The sequence below is a fragment of the Corvus cornix genome, chromosome 1, assembly GCF_000738735.6.
Source record: "Corvus cornix cornix isolate S_Up_H32 chromosome 1, ASM73873v5, whole genome shotgun sequence".
NCBI classification, from domain to species: domain Eukaryota; kingdom Metazoa; phylum Chordata; class Aves; order Passeriformes; family Corvidae; genus Corvus; species Corvus cornix.
The window spans coordinates 27,330,169-27,357,604 of NC_046332.1; the positions used below are offsets into that span (position 1 = coordinate 27,330,169).

General features: G+C 40.2%; 1 protein-coding gene across 3 annotated transcripts in view; it reads right to left on the reverse strand.

Moving 5' to 3' along the window:
• The window catches only part of WARS2 (tryptophanyl tRNA synthetase 2, mitochondrial), a 46,788-nt gene extending 34,435 nt beyond the window's left edge, over positions 1 to 12,353 (reverse strand). The window contains exon 1 of one of the 3 annotated variants that reach the window (XM_039559846.1): positions 12,200 to 12,353. In XM_039559846.1, the coding sequence (XP_039415780.1) occupies positions 12,200 to 12,253 (54 nt within the window). In that variant the 5' untranslated portion in view covers positions 12,254 to 12,353. Of the gene's footprint in view, positions 1 to 11,499; positions 12,004 to 12,199 lie in introns of those variants that run through there. The other 2 variants (XM_039559852.1, XM_010396076.4) reach the window with 2 other exon arrangements.
• Between the last annotated feature and the right edge of the window lie 15,083 nt (positions 12,354 to 27,436).

The window sequence follows — 27,436 nt, forward strand, 5'->3', positions numbered from 1 at the left end:
GGACAGCACATCACATCAGCATGTTAGAACTCCTGTTCAAAGCGGAGCCATAACCCAGCTACAGAGCAGGTCCAATGCACACTGAAACATGCACTACTTCTGCACCACCTGGGTTTCAAAGGTGTGCACAGAACTGCAATTCATGGCCTCAAATGCTGCCCGATGCAGCCTTAACCCTGGTTAAAGATTCTCAAACCATTTACTTGCCTTTTTAAAGCTGGGGCAATAAAGTTTCTCCAGTCAAACTATCGAACCATAGACATTAGCTGCAGGTTGTATCAGTCCGTTTCACCCAGGGCAGGTGAAAGGCTAAAGGAATTAATAACAATATATTTTAAAAACTGCAGTGGAAGGAAGGTGCTAAAAGACAAACCAAATTAGTGCCTCACTGACATGAAGCTGCAGCAGCAGCTAAACCTGGTGAACTATCAGCAGGAACCTTCCAGCCAGACAGGCAAGGAAGGAAGGTAAGGTCAGATTGGTACATTCTGCATCCAAATCCATCAGATGATGCACTCAATGCTCAAAAGCTGAAAACTTCACAGTTCCAGTACCACAGGCATTGCTTGGAAGAGGTGGCACCAGGGAAAAGGAGAGGGAGAAGCAAGACAACCTTTGTTACACTGTGGAGAAAACCCCTAAGACACAAATCCATATAAAAACTAGCTTACTGTTCATTGAACAATGTGGCTGAACCAGCAACAACCAAAGTTTTTAGGCACAGGTGCCTCCTGGAAACAGCTCCACAAAGCACCCATCAGGTCTGGCTTCCTTCTGACCCAGCTGCAGCCCCATGGACTAGCACAAAGCACACTGGCATGGAAGCACTGAGCCAGGGAGCTCACAGCCAACCTCGTGCTCCACTCTGGGACCTCAGAGTTACTCTGTATCAGTCAGCTCAACTTCAATTCCTGGAAAAATACGGGAACAAATAATGAACTTTGAAGAAATTACAGAAATAACAGCAGACAGCAGTATTTCTCAAGAACTAGTGCATCTCAAGAACTCTGATAGCCTCCCATAGCACAAGAGATGCTAGAATGGAGAAGCAGTACTAAAGGTTATATCCTGATATTCATTAGGTTCCAATGCTATCTCAGTTTCCGACAAGCTAGAGAAATAACACCTCAAACACAATATTATATGCTGGGGGTGAAACTGGAGAGAGAAAAAAATCCTGAAAACAGCACTTACTGATGGCTTACAGCGGTTGGGAAAAGATATATCAAATACAGTTTTGCAGGGTTTTGTCCTGGGTCCAGTATTATTTGATATTTTTGTATCTCCATTCGTAATGTGGATGATGAAATAGAGTATTAATTAAATCTGCAGACAAAACAAAGGATGATAAGGGCTCAAAATAATCTTGACAAAGCAAAGAAATGGTCTGAAAAACCAGAATGCTATTTATCAGGCAAAAGTACACAAATTTATACAGGAAAGTCTACTCAGCCACACAAACACAGGAAGGAGAACAGCTGTCCAGGCAACAGCTACAGAACAGGGTCTGGGGTTTGTAATATTTCAGAAGGTGAGCATGAATCAATACCATGCAGTTGCAAAACTACCACATTTGTAAACTATACCAAAAATTGCACGGGACTATATGAATAGGATGAAAATCCAGGAGACAGAAAACAATTTGCTCATCTTACTCAGGATGAGGATGCCCTCAAGCTGGAGAGCTTGGACAGTTTAGGTCCTGTATTTCAAAACAGTGGTAGAAAGAGGCCATAGAAGTTCAACCAAATCCAATGAGTGACCTGAAAAAAAAGACTGCACGAAAGCCAGAAATGCTTTTAGTCCAGTGGAAGGAAGACTGTGAAAGTAAAAGCTCTTAAACAATGAGCTTAAGGTGAAGTAAGAAAGATTCAGATCAGATGTAAAGAAAAGCTTCCAAGAGTAAGAAACAGAAAGCATTTCAGAAGACTGCTTACAGAGGTACTTTATTAAAATAAATAAATAAATAAAATGTGTTGATAAAGATGTAAGGGCACTCAATTTTTATTTTGGGCCAGGGGAAACACCAGATCACCTCAAAGAGGGTCTGTTCCAGTCCTCTGAGCCCATATTTTGACATAGGCAGGATTAAAGCCAAAGTGAGATGACCAAAGAGGATGGAAAAGGAATCAGAATTCTATTCAGATAGATTAGATCTCATGGCATTTGAAAATTCAACAAAAATGTAAGAATTGAGGCCTTTTCACTGATAGCAGCTAAACACTGACAAGCTTTGAAAAACCATTCTAAAAATGTTGAAAGATGGGAAATACAAGTCAATAAAATGTTGTTGAAAGATGGGAAATACAAGTTAACATTTAAACATTTGTCAACTGGTACATGCCCACATTTAAAAATGTACATTGCTCAACAGAATAAATGTGATAGCAGCAAGTGAAGAATTAAAACTTATTTTGCTACAAGATACATGTGGAACTGTCAAAATGCAGTGAAAAATGTAATATATTTCTAAATTATAAATATAGATTATTTGATATATGAAAGGTTCTGTGATTTTAATATATTACACTATTCTAAGTATCAAAACCTTCACAACCTTGAAGCAAAACAAACCAGAAGGCTAAAGAATGCCCTCAAAACTAAATACTTCCCTCACAGAGAAATTAGAGAAGTTTTATGCTTTTGATCACAGTAGTTTCCAAATCTCTTAAAACATCTGATTGCTCTTGCTCTTTCTCTGACCTCTAGCTGAAAGAGATTTTATTGTATTTTTTTATATATTTTCTTCAAGTGAGGAGTCAGCTTGCTACTAAGATTGCCCTATGGGACATAAACAAAGAATATCGACTTACATCTAGAGAGATGTTTTTTAAAAAATATTTTTTGTTTGTAATTACCATGTTTCTTCAGAATATTGTCCTAGAAACTCAAAGAGTAGTTCATTTCCTCTCCATTATTTTATTTGGCAATTTCCTGTAGCAAGGAAAAGTTGGCTTCATTTCACATGGGGCCAAAATTAACACAGCTGTTCAAAAACTTTCACCTTGTGGTCACAGCATGAAATTCATCTCAGGTGAATAGGAAAGTTTTAAAACCACCTGATGGATGTTGAGAGGCCTTAGAATGTGGAAATATTGGTAAATTCCATAATGATGCACACATGCACAAAGAAAATGCTACAGCTGGTCCTCCTTGTCTATGCTGGAATTTAAATATTTTAGACACAATAATCACACTTGTATCTGGGACTTCTAGGGAATTTAAAGAACTTTTTCTGGAGCTAGATAATCTCACAGACTGCATTTAAACTGTTGTTATCAGTGCAGGCTGGTCCTGAAATCACCAGGCTGGGCTGTTTCCACAGAAAGAACAAACAAGAGATGAGCAATGGATGAGGGGGACAAACACAAGTGTTCATTTGTGCTCAGGTCAAGAGGATGCAGCCAAGTGAGATGAGAATGGTAACAGCAAACTGTGACTTGCTTACTGGACCCCCTGGGTCCAGCAACATCAAATGAAAGTTCCCTAGTTCGTGTGTGACATTCACTGCTTTGCTTGTCCTAAAGAGGAGATGTTTCTTGCTGACTTACCTGTATTATTCAAACTGGCCCACAGGAAGCCAGGCAAATTACCAGCTCTCAGTTTGGGTGTACCCTGCGGAATGTATCAGTGTAAAAAAAGCCCGAGGGTTTTTACTGTTGGTATCCCAGGGATGTGTAATACTCCATTTTCTTTGGGTACTGGCAAGTATTCTGAATACTGGAGACTTACAATGTTGCATGGTCAACTGTGAAAATGTCCCTCTGGAGGGAGTGACAGCACCTCTAGCTGCTGTGACCTGGCTTAATGCTTGACGAACAGGAGTCAGAATGCTGACATTGCTTTAACTTTGCAAATATCTAAAATGTAGATAGGGTTAAAAAAACACCCAACAAAACACTCCAGTGGAAGTACATGAAGAGCAGAATGTGAACTTGACTGCACAACTTACATGGGCTAATTTGTTGCCAGCAGAGATGCAAAATGAGATTTGGTCAGGAATTCAGAGGGCTGGACCCCTCATTCCCTTTACATAAGCAACAAAGAGGCTTTGAAATGTTTGAAACTGTTTTGTTCTTCCATGCAAACGGAAAGCACCCTATGGATGCCTATTAAGTAAAGTCTTTCCACATCTTGGCAAGTATGTTATTTCAAGAAAAATATTTGCAAATGGATAACCCAATTCAAGAAGAAGTCAAAGACCACCTTTGAAAGAAACTTTGATGTGGCTATAAAAAGATTATATTTAGGAAGGACAGTATAACGTGGTTCTGTTGTCAAAAGTTTGTACCTCCCCATATTTCTTTGCTGTTTTTTGTATAAAAAGCAATGCTGGTAAGCAGAGAAGTGAATGCCCATGAGACGTAGGATTAAGGCAGAATCCCTGAAAAGAACTGCTCCCGACTGTTGGATAAAGACAAAACAGGCCATTTAGCAATCTCACTGCCAAAGGACAGGGATATTGGAACATCCACAAGTGTGAAAGCAAATGACAAAAATAGTTGCTATGTGAACCTGTGGTGAAATCATCAGGAAGCGTGGAATCTCTTATTAACGAGGAAATGCTGCTATATCTTTCCCAAGGTACAGTATCATGTACAGATTTCAAAGTCAGAACTATGCACCTGGCAAAAGGAAAAAGACGATGGTGAGACTAGGAAGTTGTGAAGATATCTGCAATTCATTTTCTTTTTTAATGCTGTCCAACAACCTTCAAATGAGATTAACAGGTCAGCCAGACTCAGGACAACACTATAGACCAATATACAATATTTGATTGTCACTGAGTGTATGTGATCAGAAACAACAACGATGATCAGAACAACACATGCTCCATCTGTCAGAATGGCAGAATGTATACAATTTCATCTCATTTCAGCTTCTGAATACTTCTGGGAATTGGAAGAATCTTACAGAAGCTCTGAGCTTCAAAAATGGAAATTTAGCACTATCCAACTCTAAGATCCTTCTGCACAGGAATGTAAATATTGACACCCACCTATGTAAGTGGTGGCTTACCACATTTTGACATATCAATAAGAAGCATTTAATTCACCTTCTAATCTGTAGTGTAAGGCTCCAAACCACTTATCCATAAACAATACAGGTAGTCTAAACAGAAAGAAATTCCTAGTCTGAACAGTTATCAAAGTGTCATCTAAATACAAATGAAGCACAGCAGGGTTTTATCTGCCTGTTACAAAGATAACATCCTTGCAGTAGTTTATAACACGAGCTACGTGAAACACCATGAAAACTGAGGAAACCCCAATTTTTAAACTTCACACAACCCTTATTCTTCATTCAGTTATTGTGCAGACATCACTGAAGCAACTGGATCAACTTCACCACTCTATTGCTTTGGCCAGCTCCAAGGAGCAGACGCAGGCCCTAGCATAATTCAAAGAACTTGAAGCTAAAAGTAAAAGCAGACATTTAATTTCTGGTAGCAATCATCACATTTCAGCACAAGAATGAGGGAAATGAGAAAGTAAGTACATATATTTCATTGTCTATTTGTGTGTGTATACATATATACAAATATGTATCTATTTCCTCTCCCATGCAGTGAGAAATTCAGGGCACTCTCAATGTGGATATCTATCTCCAGGGGCAAATATATATTTAATCCTCTCCAGTGGATATATAGATCTGCCTGATACAGCAGAAAATCATAAAATCTGCTTTGTGATTTGTCTGAGTTAGGGACTCCAAGAATGATACTGTTAGTCAAGGGCTCAAATAATCAAAACGAAAACAATTTCAATTCACTGCACAACTCAAAAAATGTATGATCTAAGGTGGCTTAACTGACTTAATGCTTGGGGTTTTTCTTCACTTCAACTTCTGATCCTACTGCAATTTGAGTCAATTCCACAAAATGTTTGTTCATCTAACCCTAGAGTCGCAGCATAAACCACAACTTGTGTCATGGAAAAAGTAATTGTTGAGTGTCAAGAATAGCACTTGCTGTATTAGTAAGTGGAAATTCTATCTGCCAATGGAACAGCATTAAAACAGGACTCCAGTCTCCTGTCTAGAGACAGAGGTGATCTGCTACAGACTGCCTCACAATGCTTGTTCAGCACATGCACTGGAGAAATTTACACAAAACTTCAGCATCCACGATGGCCAGAGTAGCATCTTTCATTAAACTCACTGTACAAAATATGTTAATAAAAACAGAAGTCCCTCAAGAGAAAAAACAGGCTTAGTCAAGACACTGGAAGCAAGGGCCAGAGGGGGAAAAGAATGGTGGGACTCTACCCAAGCCCTGCCAAGATGCCAGAATAAAGGGCTGTTTCCTGCTAAAACAATCTATGTTTGCCAGATTTTATTGTTAGAACTCCATTATGGAAATGAATAGGACCCGTTCATGCCTCAAAGATCCTTCATTTCTGTCTACAATGGGGGCTCTCTCTGTGCAGCTACAACAGTGGTCAAAATCCACTAGAGACAAGGCATTAAGCAAGACAGATTGCAAGAAGTCTCTCTACAACTGAAAGTCTGATAAATCTGAGTGGAAACCTGAACTCTCTCAAATCCAGTGAAAACCCAAGAAATGTATATTCTCCCTGTATAGTAACTTGCCTTCAGCTCTGGAGATGATACAAAAGCTAATGATTTCATTCTTGCATTAAGAACTATTCCACTGCTTTATCTGAAAGATAAACCAGTTTCCCTAGAGGATTAAACGTATTTAGTTATTGTTTACTTATTTATTTAGCTATTTAGTGATTAGAATAAAAACAAGCGACTGATGAGGAAAAACCTCCATTCCAATCTGAATAGAAGACACTAGAGGTTTAATCCAAAGGCTGGAATATGTTGCTAAATCCAGTTGATTTCATAAGGATCTGGGTAACTAAGTAACTTTTTAGTATCTGTGCCCAGTAAAAATGGCAAACAATATTAAAATCAGGAAAATAGGAAAAATTAAAAAAAATAAAAAGACACCAATTTCTACATATGAATCCACATAGAGGCTACCTTAATTGGAAAGAATTTCCCAAATCACTTAGATCTTTCATAAAGGTCCTGTATATTACAATATATTGAACCAGCCCATACTGGACACCAGAAAACATCAGGGAACAGGTATTTGCATTTCCAGCCTTTTTTCCTCAGTCAAAAGCACTTAGCTGCTACTTCCAACCTTCATGCTCTGTAGAAGAAAGAGATGCAACACAAGGGACTGTCACAATCATAAATCCAGGGCAAGCACTTAAAAATCTGCCTGTTCATCCATCAATTTCAGCACACAACTGTCTGGACAGGCATTCTGAAGTTGACCTGCTGCAGTAACCTGGGTACGTGTGCAGCTTGTTACATGCACCTGGGGACTCATTTCATTAGTGGTTAACAAAGTGACCCCTATGTGACAGCAACAAATTCAAGATGGGAACATGGATGCTTTTAAACTGTTTGCATTTCATTTATAACACATCTGAATAATACTAAAAATTGAGCTCTCTCTCCCACTGTAGTTTTAACTACAATCTTTGAAATCCTTAAGGATTAGGGTCTGGTAATTTCAGTAACTTCCTTTCTCTGGAGTCCATATGGTAACTATACCTAAAAATGTTGAAGATTTAATTTGCAGTCTGGGAAAAAGCATTTTAATGGTCTTCTCCAAAACAACCCTTCAATTTTTATCTAACTGCCTTTTTCAGAGCCATCTTTGTTAAAAAATATGAAACATGACCAGTCATTAACATGACTATCACAGTAACAATGGAGGGATCAGGTGCCCTGAATACAGAAGGAACAATACTTCCTCAAAAAAAGTAAATCAAATTTCATCAGACCCAAACAATCTGAAGATCTCCTCTTAAAGCACTGACAATACTGGCCACAGTCACCAAGGTTCAGCACAGTCACAGAGGCCCAGCAAAGCATCACAAGACCAAAAAAGGAAAAATGGCATTCCCATCTTCAAAAATCCCGGAGAAGAGGAGCAGTCTGAGAGGTAGTCTGCTTAGCATCAATACTCAGTGAACAAAACCCATCTTTTGCAATTCCCTAGAAGATAACTAGAGGAAAACAACAGCAAATGAGGATTTGTAAAGAGCAAAGCATGCCAGATTAGTTTTACTAGCCTTGAGACTCATCAGCCTGCTCCAGCAGGGGAAAATGTAGTAAATGCCTCTTGATTTTAGCAGCACCTTTGTTCATGAACTGTAAAGCAAATCAGAGAAACTACATTCAGGGATCTATATTGTGGTATTTTTTTAAAGACACTGACACAGGTGAAGAAACAGATACATTCCTAAATAAACTGCTAAGATTACCAGTATATTGACTAAGATTGCTTGGATTTGAAGATTCTGTACTTGCAGTGGTCCTGACTAAACATTCACCAGAGATATTTTCTGTGCAACACTCACCAAAAGGTAGAAGAAACATCCTTGGAATGGTGAAACTCAAACCAATTTCCTCTTTGTATGACCTGGAGAGTGTGTGCTGGAGTCAGTGTCTTGAGTTTCATTACAGCAAATCCAACTTTGAGTGCCAGAAAAGAAAAAAAGAAGACTAAATTCTAGCACCAAAGAGGGAAGGATTTTGTCTTAAAAAATATCAACCCTTGTGGCTGGAAGACGCAGTTCTGTACCACATAAAGCTAAAAGAGAATCCACTTTCTGATGCATCACTCCTGTGAAAGTTGACAAGAGATGAAGGTTGCAGGACATCAAAATGCACAGGTTAGCAACAACAATACAGCCAGTAACAGATCCTGTGTGAAGGCCAGGGAAGGCTTTCCTACCAAAGAGGAAAGACTAGGGTAGGAGAAAAGGCAGCAAAATGAGAAGTTCTTCTTTTCTTTAAAAGATATTCTCAGGAAGAAAAGCAATACAGGTATTGGAGTATTCTTACAGTAACTGCAATAACTACTTTGTTACTAGATAACTACTTTAATACTAGAAAAGAAAAATGATGCCAAAGACTCCTTCTTGAAAGCAAATAACATCTAAAGGTATACTTCCAGCTGAGTGTCTGGAAAGTCACTTAGTGATGCATGAGACCCTACTATCAAAAGCAAGACCTTGCCATTCCTCTACTTCATCTCTGCAGCCAGGACTAAACCTAATCCATGTTTTATCAGGACGTACACCAACAACCGACTGACTCACCTTAGATTAAATTTTCCTACTGACAGGTTATGCCACAGTTGGATTTCTCATAATTTTATCAGTAATTCCCTGGAGTACCTGTAGTTGCCATTTTTAAGAGTGTCTCATCAAAGAAACAGACTTGATGAAATGACTTTCTATAACCCTAGCTTAGGGACCACTGAAGAATTTGGGAAATAAGCTTTTAAAAGTCAAGATACCCCAAACATAATTAATCTCTCCAACAAAACATTACTTTCTGCTTAACCGCATATATTATGCCTACAAATTTTAGCTGTGTGCTAGAAATATGTACAACAAAAAGTACAGAGCAAATTCTCCACAGCATGGTAAATCCAGCATAGCGATGAACTGTGCACTACAGCGAAACAAAGCTGGAACCACATAAATTACGTCTTCTAGTGACTACGACCACATTATCAAATGCTTAAACATCAAAACTATGAGGGTGCCAGTAGACACACTGCTCAAGCTTCAAGGCAAACACTTTTCCAGCTTGGAATTTGAATACTCCTCATCAGCAGGCAGCAAATACATGATCTGTTCCAAGCTGTCTACCAAGTAGTTGAACCACTCCCGAGTCCAGCCTGGCAACATGAACAGCATAAATAAAGGAGCTGTTTTTTCCCCTCAATTCTTTTGAAGATGCACCGTAAGTACCTCTTCAATTCCAGTGCAATTCTTTCCAGATAGACGTAAGAGGGCACTTAAAGTGAGAGAGAAAAGTGATAAAATCCCACAACCTACAGGACTCACAAATTTAAAACCAGAGCAACAATGCAAATTACTACTGTTAGTTGAGGGTGGGTGATCTGAAGCTATACAAAGTTGGTCAGAGCACGGTGCTATTAACACGAGGGTTGTGGGTTCAATCCCCATATGGGGTTTTACTTAAGAGTTGGACTGGATGATCCTTGCGGGTCCCTTCCAACTCAGAATATTCCGTGAATCTGTGAACCAACACCAACTTTGTGCTTCTTTTCTTTTAAATGAAAACATTTAAAGAATAACAAGAAGGAAGCACATTCTCAGACCTATCACACCTAAAGACATCATGGCAACAGCAGCCAGGTGATAAAGCACCTGGTACGTAATCTTGACCTGACAGCTGACTCAGATGTGGCAATGAAATGCACATCAGAGTAAATATTAATATACAACATGAGCCATGTTCACTCAGAGTAGATTTCTTTATTATGCAAGATAAATCAGATTTCTTTGCTAGAGGAATGAAAGCAAGGGAGGGCATCTGCTGTGATACTGAACAGAGCCAAAGAGTCACCATGTGCATGAGGAAATATGCATATTCAAATCCTTTCAATATTTTTCAAGGAACTTTTGAGTTCTAAAAATAATGAGTGGTTTGAGGTATCTTTGCAAGACCTGCTTTGGCAACATATTACTGGGACAGTGCAACTGTTCAAATTTTAAGTGTTAGAAACCTAGGAAGATTTAAGAACATGTAAGTGAAATTAAATCAACGCACCTCAAGACAAGGAAACACCCAACAAGTTTATCGAGTATGCCATATTGAGATTCCTTAGCTCTTCTATATTGTTACAGTTCAACGCAATCTTATACATAAATGAATTCTGAAACAAAAAATACAAGCAGAATCCTTACTTCTGCCTCACACTAACGAAGTAGTATGAAGAACGCAGTTACTAAGTAAAATATCAGTTACCAAAGTTTCACATGGAATAACAGGTTCTTCCTCTTTTGCTTTCACTCTACCTCCTCAATAGAAAGGGCAGAATCAAGGTTATCTGCGTGGTATTAGCTGTTTTAGAATGTAACGAAACATGCCTTGATTTCTCAAACTTCATTTAAAAATCCTAGTTCTGAAATAGTCCTGCAATGCATAGTTTACCCAGATTCACCACTATATACACCAACTTTTTGTGCACTAGTGTGTGCTATAGCTTGACGTGCTCAGAATATCAGCTCCATGGCCGAGGGTAACAGAATTCACTTGCTGCAAATTCATAGACAATACAGATTACATCGAGAAACTGAAAGGCATCTTTGATCTTCTTCTTACCCTATTTATTTCTTCTCACAAGGAACATGAGACATATCTACCCTGGTACTCATTCTGAATAATGTGTTCCTTTATTGAAACATACCATACTATTCAGGATTTGGATGACGTGTGAAGAGCAAGATTTTAATGAAAAAGCCAATTGTCCAACTAGGGGAAACATTCTCTAAAGTGATGCAACATTAATATTATTGTCATCAAATTCTTCCACTCATTTTAAAAACAAGGCTACAAGCTACATAAAGATTTCTAAGGAAGCTATTCATAGACATAAAACTTTACGAAGGAGGCTGCCTACAAACACAAGGTCACTGAATATATACCTACCTGACTTGGCTGATTGCTTAGGGTTATCTTCCAAAAATACAATCAATGCAATCAGATGTTCTTTTATTTCAATTTTCTAATAGAATGGGGGGGAGTGAGAGGGGGGAAAGGTCCTGATGGTTACAATAAAAATCCCAAACGTGTTAAAGAAATTTAGACACTACTACACCCCACTGAGGTCGTGTAAGTACCAAGGGAAGGGGCTGACATACGTCCATTCAGACACCTATGCGGTTTGGTTTTTTTCTTTCCTGCTGGAGAAGACAGGAGTTTGTAGCCAGTAGGTGCATTTAAAGTCGAAAGGGAAGAAGAAAAGACCACCGCTGAAATCTCGCACAACGCCCAGCGCTACCTCAGCGCTCGAACGACAACCAAGTCGCCGGCACTCGCCGGCTCAGGCCTCCTTCTCTCCCGCTCCCCGAGCGCCCCGCGGAGTCGAAGCCCCTGCGGCTGAGCGGAGCCAGCGAGAACCAGCCGGCAAGCGGGAGGAACGCTCCGTGAGGCGGCAGCGACCGGCGGGGAGCGCGGCTCCCCGAGGGGCGGCGGGCGCCGGCCCGGCCCCGCCCCACGCCCCCCGCATGCGCGGAGCCGGCCCGCGGCACGGGGCGGATGGCGGCTGGGCCGGCCCGGCCCGAGCGCGGGGCTTGTCCCAAACCGGCCACACCGGGAAGCGACGGGGGAGATGCCCCAGGCCTGTTACCTGGCCGAGGGTCCCGCGGTGCAGGGCCCGGATCAGGCCACTCGGTGTCGCCATGGCAAAGGCGGGAAGGAAGAAGCGGGGGGGAGGGAACCTGGGCAGGAGCCGGGCAGGGTCCACGCATGTCCCGCAGCCCGGAGGGCGCAGGCGCGGTGCCGGCGCTGGGAGGGTGCGGGTACCGGGAAGGGGCGGTGCTGGCGTCGGCACGGGCCTTTCTGGGGATGGAGGGAATCGCTTCCTCTTTTTCATGGCTCCTGCCTCACCTGCGAGGTTCTCAGCAGCGCGTCCCCTCGGAGGCTTCCTCAATCCCCGCATCCTTCCGGCCGCCTGGCCGTGCCCACGGCAGCTTTTCCACGGAGAGATCCGCAGCCTGGCTGCTGCTGGAAGATGCGTGCCTCTGCCCGTCCTGTCAGACTAACTAAAATCAGCCCCCACTGAGCGCCCCCAAAAGCTGCTCTCTGCCCTCAATCTGTTCCTGCTCTGCCCGAAAGCCGAGGCAGAAGCAGCTCTCGCTGTCCAGCACCTCAGACACAGCGTGTCCTCAAATTGGGTCTTTGTGCCCATGTCTCTTCCATTGCACCAGGTAACAGAACCAAAGCAAGAAACACCGAAGTTACTAATGAGGTCTTACGTGCTCCTGAAGAAGTTGTACATCAATCCTTCCTGTCAGCTCCTCTGCTAAAGGTGCCTGTTTCTCCCCAGTTTATTTCTACCCAGTTCAATCCCCAGGCTGGGAAGCCACAAAGTGCTTGTTACCAGTGTTCAGGTGATGTGAACCACAGCTCATCTGCAAACATCTGGGATAGTGACTGTGGGAATCTGCTGCTGCAGGCTCTGGGAAAACAAACCAGTCATCGGGAAAAAAGGTGCACTTGTAGGTCTGTTACCAGTGGCACTGCACATTGTACTGGTGATTATTTCCAGGATATTATTATGGAATGTTCCTAATTCTAAAATTTAAACCCACTGTAAATTTACATAACTGTTTATTTATTTTCACTTTGATGCATTGGTTAGTTACAATTTTTATATTTTAAAACCATGTATGATGAGTGCTTAGTACATAAAAGCATAATCTTCATTTACTTTCCCTGCACTGCTGTAATACAAATTGTAAGAAATGGACTTTGATTTTTTAAGAACTTTAACTTGAACCCAGAAACTGTACGTGTAATTTTTTTCATCACTTGCATCAGCACTATAAATATTTTTCATAATTTGAGCTGAAAACTTCTACGTGTGATGTTCCTCTTTATTCACTGTTTCAGCAAAAATGTGTCAGCCATTTTTGAGAACATAACTAGGCAAAAATGACATGAAGCTCGATGTAGGAAACATCAGGGAAGAAGCTGAAAAATTGAATATTTTTTGACATTTTCCTGTTCTAAGACCAAAAAAATAATTGGACAAGAGCTGCTCCTCTAACGTGAGACTGAAGATGTGATTGGAGTGGAGCATCAGTCAATACCTCCTGATGGTGGGCGGGATGGGCAGCTGCCCCACCCGCTGTCTCCCAGCTAGAACTGTTCTCTTTTGGAGACTAAATGGAGCAGGTAGAGCTGTCTTAAACTAATGCCATGAAGAGGGGGATGCTGGAGATAAATGGAATATAAGGTTATCTTCAAAAAGTTGTGAAGAAAATTGAAATTAATGTGATAAGAAAATGTTAAGGCAATTTTTCAGTTGCAAATAACTTAAAACAAAAATCTTTTCCAGTATGTTTACCAGGGAGAAAGCTTTCAGCATCTAATAAATATAAATATTATTATGTGGTTATAAATCAGTAAGTCAAACATTGGTTTGAGGCAAAATGATGAAGAAAAAAGCTATGTAGAATTCAGCAATAAAAAACTAAATAATGAAGATGTTAATACTCCTTAAAAAGCATTAGTGCTCATTTTCAAGGTTATTAGAATTTGAGTTAACAAATGGAACAGTAAAAGTTGATACTTTTTAGACTTTTGTAATACCTTTGACTTTGTATCACAGAGTATTCTAATAAACATACATGAAATGACTAAGAGCTGATTAGATGACAGGTCTTCAAAAGTATTTGTTACAGTAGAGGTTTATGGTGACTTGTGCTTTTCCCTGCTCAATACTGCTGCTGATAATCTGGAAATAGATAGTGAATAATATATGTTGAAATGTGCCATTGACACAGATATTGACAGACTTGTAAATAACACTAAGAACATCATGATCATATGGATAATAGGAATATATTGAAGCAAAGCGTGTTTTAAAATCAAATTGAAACTGAAGTAAAAAGTTGAATTAAAGTTGGATTCTTTTTCATTAACCAGAATCGAGCCTGTGCTATTTTAAGTCTTTATTTAACCCAAATTTAAGCTGAATTTAAAAAAAAAAAAATCAATGCAATATGTACAAGAGCTCTTTAACACAAGAAGAGCCCACTGCTGTGACACAAATCTAGCAGGGGCAGAAGAATAAGCATGGGATATTCTTGGTGCAGGCAGAGAGGGAGAGTGGTGTGAATGTGTAAGGCAGGTGAGATGAGGAAGAGGTTGCCTTGAGAATCCCAGAGAAGATGAGATGGCTTGCATCCTGAGAAACAGCCAAGTTAGGAGAGGAGAAGGATTCACTGCTAATATTTATTGTCCTCTGAAATCTCCCGCTGCTGCCAAAGCTCCTCTGACCTTTCTCATGTATTATTCTTAGGCACTTTCCCCCTACCCTTATTACTCAGTGGACATTATGAATCCATTAAAGACTGTTGAGATGTGAGGAATTTGCTACAGAGCCCAAACTAGGAAAATTTGGTGAACCAGAACTCAGTCAAAATATCACTAGTGCAATTTTCTGGTTTTTATGCCACCAAACTGACTGTTGATTTAGAAACAAGAGTTTTAGACCAAGTCTTTCAAATCAGCCTGTGTCCCATGGGACATGGTGTTCTGCAAAAGATCTAGAGTTTGTGTTGGACAAGCAAATCTGTTTGCTAATGCTGTCCAGTAGCTCAAATGGTCAATTTTTTAGTACTGGGGTACCAGTCGGAAAATACTAAATCCTCTTTGGGTTTCTATGCTTGAAGAGGGATACTGCAAAATCAGGGAAAAAACTACAGATAATAGCTGTAAAATTATTTAAGACTAGGTGCATGCTCAGTTAATTAGTGAAGATGCAGGAAGTTCTAGAAGCAGAACAGAAGCAGTGATTCTTTTTTTCCAGTTAGGAAGACCTCTCTAGCTGGGCTACAGCCCACAAAACTTTTATTTTCATGAAGCCTTCAGGAGACAGTGCTTTACATAGGAGCACATAACATTCTACGATGTGAACAGAGTTCTGGGAGTCAGTTAGTGATGTGTAGAGAGTTTTTATGCACAGCTTCTTTGTCTTACCTAACACAGAAATTAGAAGTTGTTTGGGTTTTGGCAGCAGAGTGTAAAATGGAAGAATTGTTCAAAAAACCAAAATTTCAAAATAAATTTTGAAAACCTGGTTTGATTCCTTGCCACTGTGAAAAATCATGTGTACTAAAGTATTTTTTGTTCCTCACCTGAAAAATTACTAGAAATTCTGTGCACTCCTAGTTAAAAGCTATTTTTTTTGTTACTGTGCTTCCAATATACTATATGCTAAAAACATGAAACAGCCAAAAATATTAGAACCTATGTCTGTTAATTTAACAGATAGATTAAAGATTTATGTGAGATTTATGTTTTATGCTTAATCTATTTGTGCTTTATCTCCCATCTTTAAGATAGAGTAACAGCTATTCAAGTCAGCATTGTCAAAATAATTTCACTAATATTCTTGAACCATTCACATCCTCTGATAAAAATAACAAAGAAAAATATAAAAGGAAATTAGTAAGTTTCTACTCAATGAAGGGATTATGACAGGAAATCTTATGGTAAGAAAGATTTGGACACCATTTTGGGTAAAAAAAGTATTTAAAAAAATCAACAACACTCAATGAAGCAAGACCTTCTTTGCAGAAAAAATAGTATACTATGATATAGCTAGAGAGAGTATCATATTTATACAGAGGAAGAAAGAGAAATTAATTAAATCACATCACAGGGTTGATGCTGTAATTTCTCAGTTTCTGAGTGTCTGATTATGTATTTTAGTGTGGCTTGTGGGAGGGGTAATTATAACTATAATTGTTTTTATTGTTTGCTGCAGCATTGCTCACATGCTGTCTAAAATGAGATGCCTTTGTGCTGTGCATTGCTCGAGCACGTGCCAGATGACAGCCCCTGCTCCAAATAGCTCACAGGTAAAAAAAAGTGAACACAGATCAAAAAGTGCATGACACACAGAGTGGTAAATGAATTTGCAGAAGTCAACATGCAAATATTGTTGTTTTTCAAGTGAAAGTTGTCATTAGCAAGGTACTACTTGAATGAAAGAGCAAGGAAAGGGGATTTAGGCAAACTGGAGAAGGCAGAGAAGGGAGACCGGGGAGGTTGTGGTGTGAAGGACAGAGTAAGAGAAGAAGTTTGAACAGGCAACCAAACAGCACAGGAAAGAGCCCAGTCAACCCCTTCACACTGGCATACATAAAGAACTTCCCTTGAGATGTGTAGGTTGGCATAGTTTTAAAAAGCACATCTTCAAAATTCTTGAGAGCCTAGAGGTCAGCAGCAAGACTGGTTGAAGAGGGTGAATCAATTACTCTTACCTGTTTCATTTTGTATTTGAAACATGCTAAGGAAGAATCTTCTGGCCATTTTTATACATCTGTCTGTTCAGTGAAGCTTTAGCAGGGTAGTCACTGAGAAGTGTTGAAGGTATGGCAGAGAGCGTGAAGAGGAGTTGTACTGTCTCTTGTATGCTGAAACTCTTGGTAGTATCAAAGCATTGCAGGGAGCCATATCCTCTGAATTTAATGGAAAAACACTGTATTGGTAGCCACTGAGAAATAAAAACACCTAGAATCTTCTGAAATCTGTAACCCTTTTCTCCCTATAATATTTTGGGAAAAAGAAATCTTTCCTACGTGTTCTTTTGTATTATCATCAGTTACGGTGACAGTGTTCTTTACATTCATTTTGAATCTGTGTTTCCTGTCATGAGCAGATTAAAAACAGAAGAGAGTGGAGTGAAAGTTTTCTATTGCAAACATCTGTGTCTGAAAAAGGATTGTATTTCCATGTCCTGGAACATCAAGGGGAAAAGCTTGCCCTCCCCAGACACACACCTTTGGTTTGCAGCAATAAGGAGTTTATAGACAAGGTTGCTTTACTATGGTAAATAGAAAACCCAATTCTGCAATTATTTCTGGTGAGTAATACAGCCTGGATGTCTGAGGAGACCTTCGATCATTGTTCCCAGCAGAGAGCTCTCTTATTCTGTATCTTTAAAATGCTTAACAAATTTGTGGGTGTAACATAAGCAATGCTTTTAATAACTCCTGTCTTTTGTATCTGAAACTGCATTTTATATGCAAATATTGCTGTCCAGGTAAGTGTTCATAGGGACTGTCATTAGAAGTGGTGAATGGACATACTTACCCTGTATAACTCAAATGAAATCCACGGAAAAAACAACCTACAGTGTCAACAGACTTCACAAAGAAAAAAAATTGATGCTCATGTATCATCCTTATCTGTCTTCTTTTAAATAACACAAGAGTGGAAAAGGAGAGAAAAGATGTAAGAAGCACTTAAGGGGCCAGATAAACAGTACTTTCTCTTACTTTTTGGTATCCTTGCAGGAATTTAGCCCTGGAAAAGAGGAAATTTATTGGTTTAGCAGCTGCCCTGAGACCTTCCTATCTCCTACATAACTGCCCTCCTTTTTAAATTACAATATACTAATATGCATCAGTGCAAATATCACCCAAAAGATGTTGCACTAGATTCATGTACTCCCTCACCCCATTGAACCCAGAGATCTGTTGTTTGCAAAAGTGTAACAAATTTGGGAAACAGTTTGATAGAATCATCATCTGGGCTGGTTCTTTATTTGTAATTGTCGCAGGCACTGAGGAGGCTTTTGCTGGTGTGCAGCAGTGATTCTTCCTTTCCAAAGTGGAAGCACATCTCCAAGTACCAGTTTTACTTCAGGCAACATTATTAGTGAGGATGGTCTTCTGTCTCGTAATAATTTTCCTCATTTGCCAAATCTCCTTCGTGTATACACAACTGATGGTGATATTTCCAAACTTGTGAACATATGAAAAACTCAAGAATACTAGAATGAAGAGAAAAAAAATGAAGAAAACATAAAGCTTTAAAGTTTCAAAACAAGCTTGGCAAAGTTAAGCAATTGCTTGTTAGAAAAATGTCGTAAGCAAACAGATTGGGAAAATGCAGGAATAGGTAGGAATTCACAGTCTGAACTTGTGCTTTATAACTCTGGTTGTTTAGTTTAATAAGGGAACTCACAGGTGGCTATTTACAGTGGCAATTAATATGACATTTCTCTCACTTTCTCTAGAGGATATATTACAGTGTGAACATTGGTCTGTGACTTGCATGTCTGTCCAAGATACTCATAAGACAATCTAGAAAGAATAAAGATGTGAATCCTTCATCCTGTTTGTTGGAATAAGGATCCTTAAGATGTCAGAGTAGGGTACAGAGAGATCTGCTCGCCTAATTTGCATTTAAATTGGAGGTCAGTAGGCACCAGACACTTAGGTAAAGACATTGGTGTAAACCCTATTATTTATTTTTATAAACTGTTCCAGTTTCTATGAAGTATACTCTATTTCTAATATAAATTAGTCTAGTTTTGCTTTCCAGTTTTAGATTGTGTAACTGCATTGCCTTTTAAGCTAAGACATGTTTTACTTTAAGAAATCTTCTCCCCTTATAATCAAAGAATGTTTTTATTTTTGTTTCTTAAAGAAACAGCATAGGCTTTTCTTTATTCCCCCCAAACTGTTGTAAAATAGGCTTTACACATTTTAAATTACAGTTGTGACTCCTTAATCTTTTCAGCTTTTCAGGCTCTTCTGGTCAGGGTTAAGCACCAAAATGTGCTGCAATACTATTGCTATTCTCATTATCATTCATCTGCTTCTACTCAGCCATTTGCTAAAAAAAAAAAAAAAAAAAAAATTAGCAGCTTTACTGAGAAAGTTTGCAGATGATGCACAGATTGATAGAACAATAAATAGCATTTATGTATTTGAGAATAGGGTTAGCTTCTGCACCTAACTGAGCTCAGACTTTTTTATCTAATCGCTATCAATTTCAGTGTCAGTTTTTTCCACAGTCCCACGATTTTTAAGGGTGACAGGTTTTTAGTTTCCAGGTGTGTGACCTTCCCCATTTATGTGTGTTCGGACTTGTTGTTTGAATGAGTTCCCCTTCCTACCAAACAACCCAGCTGTGTATAACTAGCTCAATGCAGTTTATCATTCCACCAAACTGTGTATCATCTGCAAACTTTATTAGCAGCACTTTTCCTGTTTTCTTCCTTGTGGTTCATAAAAATGCTAATTGCTAAAATGAGATCAGGGGCTTAACACCTGTTGAACTGGTAATGATTTAACATCCAGGTAATGTACAGTTCAGTATACAATTTACTGATTATTTTTATGTTAATCTAAAAAATAAGAGTACCATGAAGTACCAAAATAAACTCTGTTCAAAAAATGTAGTTATGTCACAGCCAAGTGTATTTCTAGAAAGAATGAAGTACATAAAATGCAGAGTTGTTATAATTATCTCTAAAAAGATCACTCGCATGTGATTAGTTAATAACATTCCTAGACAAAGTTTTTCAAAGTTGTTTTGTTTTTTATTTTACCTTTTATATGCACTTTCATGGCTACACTCTGACTATTGTGTTCCCATCTGGGGAACGCAAACCACCTATGGTTTATGGGACACTTGAACTGAGTTTGCAGCTGCTTTTTTTCATCAGAGCAATGAAGAGCTGCTGAAACAGATTCTAGCACCCTTTGCTATCTGCACTCCAAATTCCTCCTGATTTGTCACTCCCTCACCATAATTATTCTTCATACCCCCTTGTTTGCATTCCCTTATCTTGGCTTTATCCTGTGAATATGAGGAATTCCCCAGGCTCACGCAATTCTTCTCCCCTTGTATGCCAAATTGGTACTTAATTCTGGTGGAGTAACCAGCTGCCAAGAGCACCAGGTTTGTTGGGGGTGACAGCAAAACCTCCCTGCTCTGCCACCTTCTTATCTTGTGCCCCGGACTTAGAGGGTGCACATGTCCCTTTCCTCTTCATCACTCTTCCAGGGAGAGGGCTCCTGGTTTCCCCTTTGGTGCAGGAGTCAAGCATGCTGCCTCCCACCTTCCTCTCAGCTTGCCTGTAAAGAGGGTCTGGCACAATAGGTGCTTTCCTCCCAGAGGCTTTATATGAATGGCCATACTTGCTGTTGGTTTTTGTAACTAAAAGTTGTTTTGTTGTTGTTGTTGTTGTTGTTGTTGTTTTTCCCCCCATGCAGAGTTGTTCCCTTTTGGACTGGCCACCATCATCCATTGTTCTCTATGAAACAGAAACTGCCATTGCCCTCAGGGGAGATAGTGGCTGCCTATACTGTGAGGCATCATAAAACACAGACCCCGTTGGGAACAATGGGGAAAAGCCTTCTCAACGTGGCCACCAGCTGAGGCCCACGCTGAGCACTGGGGAGCAGCCATGCTGGGGGGAGGCAGTGGTTCACCAAGGAGCCTCTTGGCCCTGCCTGAGGGAAAACGAGATTGCATGCAACAGGAAAAAATACCCAAACCAAACCAGCTTAATTAAAAGAAGCAAGTGAAATAAAGTCTTTGTGCAAGGTTACAAAGAGTTCTACTTCTGTGTGAGTTAGCAGAGATCTTAGCCAGTTTTGTAGGGGAGGTTGAAGTTCTTTTTGGCACTCTCTTTTGGTTGCCTTGACTCCCCCTCAAAAACTAAGTGAACAAAATCCTTATTTGACAGTTTTAATAGGAAACAATTTTTGCCACAGAATGATAAGCTTTCTGTCTATGAAAATATGGTATTTTTTCCACCCTCCTTCACTTTTTACTCAGCACCTTTCTTCCTCATAAACTCTGGGCTGTGCGGAGTATGCGTTGCTTTTTAACAAGATCGGAGATAAAGAAAGGCTAATAATGGGTGGTTCATTTTTAATCTCTATGTAAATCAATATATTCAAATATGTCTTTCAAATTGCTGCAAAATTTGTAATCAAACCGTATGCATTGTACTTCTAAGGAGAGTACACTGTATTTTTTCATGGAGAGTAAAGAATCATCAACAAAGCATGCCTGAGTTTGAAAATTCTACCTAACTCTAGAGTATTTTATTGCCTCTGAAACATGCATCTAGTGAGAGAAAATATTTTAAAAGATAACAAAATTTGAGGGCAAACAGCATCCACAATTTTGCACAAGCCATACTGTAGGAATGTTGTGATTATGCTTGAAAACAAGCATTGTGAGTCAGGGAAATAAGTTGGCAAGACCTCTCTTCACAGGAATTTAAACTGTTCAGGTAATTAAAATTGCAGTTAGCATACTCACCCAAGTCAAACTGCAATCTGTTATAATCCCTTATACTTAAGCCTCCAGATCTCCATACTTGTACATTTACAGTTCCATAGGATGAACAGTCATTTGCTGGCATTATTCTTCATAGCAGAAAATTTCCTCTTGAGCAGAAGTCTTAATCCTGCCACAGAGTGACACTTTATGATTATGCCCCTGGCCATGTCTGTGTCCTTGTAATTCAACTAATAAAATTGATCTGTAAACATTTAGTATGTGCTCTCTGCTCTTCAGAGTAGGGACAGTAATTCCTTTGAAAGTAGTGATTGATCTAGAATGAAGAAGCCTCATTCTTGCCAGAGACAGTAAATTACTGATACTGTACATTTTCTAATATGACTTTGGGAGCTGGGAGGCAGATTTTCAGGTTTGAATCACCATAAATCCCACTCAGGGTGCTAGGTGTGCTGGTCGCCTTCCACACTGGCTGAGAGAGTGTTTAGGAATAGCTTAAACAATGAGTCCACTGCCCCAAGATAAGCATTGAATGCAGGGTCAGAGGATCGATTAGAGTGATTGAAACAATGGAAAGCAGGAGGAAGCAGGAAGGGAGCAAACCCAAAAATCGTGGTACAAGAAATAAAGTGAATACACAATGGTCTTGAAAAAAAGCCAAGGAAAGGAGATTTCTGAGCAGAGCCCTGACTGCAAGCAGATCTGGGATCATGAGCAAAGCAACAGATTCTTGTTCAATCTTACTGTTATTTCAAGAAGTGAGACTTTTTCTGTAGTAAAACAAGATTACTTCAAAGAAATACCTGGCTCTTGTAACCAATTTCTCATTCTAATGGAAACAGCCTGCGATATCATACATACAGGCTAACTGCTCAGGCCATGGTGGAGTTAGAGACTAAAACCAGAGAGGGCACACAATGAGGAAAAACAGGGAAAGAGACAGGGAGATTTTAGAAAAAGACATGGCAAAGTGGGAGAAAAAAGAAAACTTGCAGGAAATTAACCTGAGGCACAGAGATATAAAAGAACATAGTCAGGATGTAATCTTCAGAGTGATAGTCAGTCAACCAAGAGATGCTAGTGTCTGAGGGAAAGAGTAAACCCTAAAGAGTACCCATGTTCAGATTTCTGATAAAAAAGAGCCTGTCCCTCCCGCCCCTTTGCCATTTCAGAAAAGCAGCCCTCTCTGACAGGCAGCCAGGCATCATGATGGAGGGCTAAAACACATGAAACTGCTGCCCATTTGGAACACACTGTCTCCTTTCACATCTGCAGAGCATTTAGCTGCTTGCATCTGGTTGTGTTTGCGCAAATATAATTCCATATTCACTAATAATTCCCGAGGCTAAAGGCCCCTCTCCTGTAACCTTGTTAATATTCTCACAAGGCCTGGTGTGAACGCCTCACAGCATTTGGATTAGAATTCAGTCTGGTGGGTTTCCCCCCTCCCCGTCTCTTACTCTTTCTCTCACTCGTACTTTTCTGGCCTCCAGTTTCCTGGCCACCCACATGACGAGACACTCTCTCTCCCGCTCTCTCCCCATTCTCAGTTTCAAGGAATTTCCTTTTGTCAAAGGCGAAGTGTGATTGACATATTTTCCCCCTCTTAAGTGCAGTCTTCTTAATACTTGATTTAACTATGTCCTTATGGAGCTCATATAATCATTACCTAGGTGAGAAAGAGACCCCCTGCTCCCTCACTACCATCCAATCTTGGCCTTCAAGCATGAGACAATTGGCTACTTAGCGCTTTTTACATGGGTTTTATTCACTTTTTAAAGACATTTTTATTGATTTTGTGGTGATGAGGTGTTCCAGATTGACAGCATTGAAAACTGAAGTAATTTGTTTGTCCACAAAACAGGTACCACCAAAGAAGCAGAACTGCCGGCTCCCCTACCAGTGTTCCTGGGGATCCCCTTTCAAAGCACCTCACCAAAGCCAGAAAAATTGCCTTCTCCTCTGGCCTTTGCAGAGAGAAAGCAATTCAATTTTCTAAGCAGTCATCACCACTGATGCTAAGACTGATAAAAAACTGAGCTGGAGCTCACCCTGACCACAGTGTCAAAGGAATGAGGGATGTAACCATTTTGCTGGTCCACTTCTGGTCTCTGCTTTCTTTAGCACGGTTTCCTGTTGTTCTCCAGACTTTTTTTCCATGTGACATGCATAGCACAGGCTGTGAACAAATGTCCACCCCAAGTAGAGTCCAACGTGCGTTATGGTGAGGACAAAGGGTTGAAGGAGAATGGCTGTGGGATTTGGGAACATAGGTGGGCTGCTGGCAGAAAAAGAGGAAGGCGAGTCCCCAGGCTGATAGCTTGGAGTCCTTAGTGATTCCCTGGTTAATCTGTGTTAGGTACCCTGCTGCATTGCTCTGTTTTCACCCATGTCTTGGATACAGGAAAGGTGAACTGTGCAGTATGATGTCTGTAGGTTGGCTGTGGTTATGAAGAGGTAGCTCAGACTAAGCAAAAAATTTTCAATACAGTGTAGGAAGGGTTACTAATGAGTTTTTGAATTAAGATTTGCAAGATCTTAGCACATCTTTTAATCCATATGAGAGCCAACCAGAGTTTTGTAACAGTAATAGTCCAGAACACTGATTATTATAACCGACATATAGGGAAATATTTTTAATTATGTATGTTGAAAACTTAAGCCACATCATTGTAATACTTTGTTTTCAGTTGTATATGGACTTTGCTACATTTGAAATAACTACGGTGGAATTTCCCATGTCAGGGATTAATCTCTGTATCTTGCATCCTTCTTTTCCCCTTTCTGTGAAAAATGGAGAAATAATAAATTACTGAATTTTCAGGAAAAGTTTTGGGAAACTATTCTCACATATGCTAAAAAACCTGAAAGGGATACCAGTAACAATTAATAATCCCTACCTAGTCTGGATGAAAGAGTTGTCTTTTGATCAGCAGATGGGGTGGAGGGTTCCTCTGATGTCAGGAATGTATTCTTGCCCATTTCCATGAAAATTTTCCCACATTTAGTCAAGTTATGAGCTTCAGGAAGTCCCACTTCACACAAAGACATTAGAAATGCTTGTTCTCTGAAGGATTTCTGCCTGTTCTCAACCCCAGAGGTGGATGGGAACCTTCTCTCTCAGCGGAGCAGTGGGGTACATGATGTGCCCACACTGTCTCAAGGCAGGGGAGATGAACAGTGCTACTCCCTCCACTGTGGTTTCAGTGTTTGTCTGACAGACCATGGGAGAGGAAAGGAACCTTTCTGGCAAGACTGCAAAAGGTAGGGACCTGGGAGTGAAGTACTGTGAGTGAAGACATTGGGACAAAAAGTTGCTGAGCTCAGTATCTTGTTGTTCTGAGAAAAGGGTGGGGGGCTTACAGGTAGGACTGCAAACATGATGAGGGAGAAGCATGGACCTCAGATGATTGTCTCCAGAAACAGAACGGGAATTTCCAAACAGTGGAAATTCATAAATTAAATACAAGAGGGAAAGAACTCCCCAAAACTAGAACTAGAAATGTAATGATTCAGGCTTCAGAGCAGTTTTTGGATGATATGCAGTGTAAGACATGAGACACCTATTGAACAATGAGTATAAAAGAAGACCTTGAATACACAGAATCTTCAACAGAAATCCAATGGAAAATTGTATGTAGTTATGTAATCGAACATGGTAAGGTAGCTCACTGATAGAGCTGAAATAAAGTCAGGCTTATTACTGATGATCCTTGACATCTGAACGTTTGACTTTGCAACATTAGTAGTTTCTCATATATATTATGTAGTATGAATATTATTATTCATAGAGTACATAGACCTGGTATAGCCTGTAGGCCAGGAACTCAGTGTTGCAAAGTGAGTTAGGTTCTTTATCTCATTAATGGCTTAAGTTAATTAGCGACCGTTTGCCTTAGCTCTGGCTCCAAGCCTTAAGGATTCAAAAGAACACATCCTTTGCAAAGCCAGATTCTGTGTATTCTGCAATGAGACAGGACCAAATGGTAATGATATAAAAAAATCCTTTCATTCTTGTCTTCCTTTCTTCACACAAACATGTGCATCTGTGGCCCATATCTGCTGAAAATAGTCATCACCACAATATGGCAATGAATATTTTCTACCATTCTTTCAAGAAAGCTTTCATCTTTTCTTGGCCTCACAATGTCTCCAGGCAATCTATCTCCATTGTCAGGGCCTTGTTTTGTGAAGTATTGTTTCAAGAAGCATAGCCCAGGACTTTTTTTTTCCTGGTATGTGCCTGGGAAGGAGTTAATTTGTAGATGGCTTAAGCAGTGTATCAGATGAGCGTCCTCAGCCTTGCTGCTGCCATGTGCCAACTGCTTCTCTTGCCACAAAGACCTATAACCTGCTTTGCCCTGGCTTTGCGTGCATTTGGTTTGCAAGCTGGCCAGAAACTCATGTTGGGTACCTGACTACAAATATTGGTCAAATACTGTGTTTTTGAGTTAGGGAAATGTGCCAGATTCCACTGCAGTGGAATAAATGAGTCAATGCTTCCAGAAGGTGATACGAGAACTGTTGTTTCCAGCCCCAAGGCAGCCCTGCCTTGCTGCAGTGGTTTGCCCCTGGTTCAGGTTAGTCAGAAGCTTTTTAAAAGAAAAGCTGAGATTTCTAGGGCATGGTTTACAGTCAGGGAGTCCATGGGCTGCAGAGCTTGGGAAGCAGGGGCTCTGACTGCGCAGCAGAGCAGGCTGTGCCTCCAGACCAGCTCACACCAGTCAGGATTGCTGTTCTGCCTTTTCCTCTGGGATGTTTCTGTTCAACACCTTATGCCACACATTGCTGTGCATGTCACCTGTGAGATGAGTTCTCCACCCTTGTGTCCTGTTGGGCCACTCCTCTGACGTTAGGCGAAGCATGGCTCACCTTCTTACCTGCTCAGCCTCAGGGCTGTGGTGTGATGTTTGGAGGGGTTCTCAGGCTTACAGGATTGCATTGTTAACAACAGTGCTCTAGGTGAAAAAAGAGAAACTTCTGCAAACTGTCAACCAGCCTTGGCTTTCAGAATGACCCAACAGCTCAGGAGACAAGTGATCTGAAACCTACTAGGATATTTATATACTCTGGTTTTGCTGAAGAATATCCCCTCTGTTCTCTGTCATCAAAAATTGACAGTAATAGTATCTCTTCTTTTTAATTCAAAGTAACATAATCCTGCATCTTCCTTGCCACATTGGAATATCTTTAAATCTTTTCTTTTCCAACTGTTTGAATTGCTGATGGAGTGTCTTGATGTGTCTGGTGTTTTGCAGGTATATGTACAATAGTATATGTTACAGCTGTATGTAAAATAGTCCTTTCCTTAATGTTCTTACAGTGTCAAAGAAAGGGTACAGAAATTCTGGAATTGGAAATTGGGAATGGGATGAGGCTTCTCCATCACAGTCCTGGAGAACAGACCTGGAGGGACCAATCAGCACCAGCTTGGAGTATGGGGAACACAATGCAGAAAGTCTTTGAATCACTCTATTGTCATCAGGTAACTGTGAAGCCCACAGGTGAAGTATGCCTCACCTCCTTTAATCTCCAAGTATGAAATATCAGGCTGCTGCTTCTGCTTGAAAATTGAAAAACAAAGACATTTCTGTCCCCTTATTCCCCCTCAAACAAAGAGCAAACATGAGGGATGCTGGGCCTTTTGGTTTTGAATCAGTAATTTGACAGCTACACTGTGAACATTGACTAATAGCAAGGACAATTAAGATGTGCAAGAAGAGAGCAAGAGAATCCCAAATCCAGGATTTGCCCTGGGAAGAGGAAAAACTGGGATATGGCAACTGGTATTTCTGTTAAGACA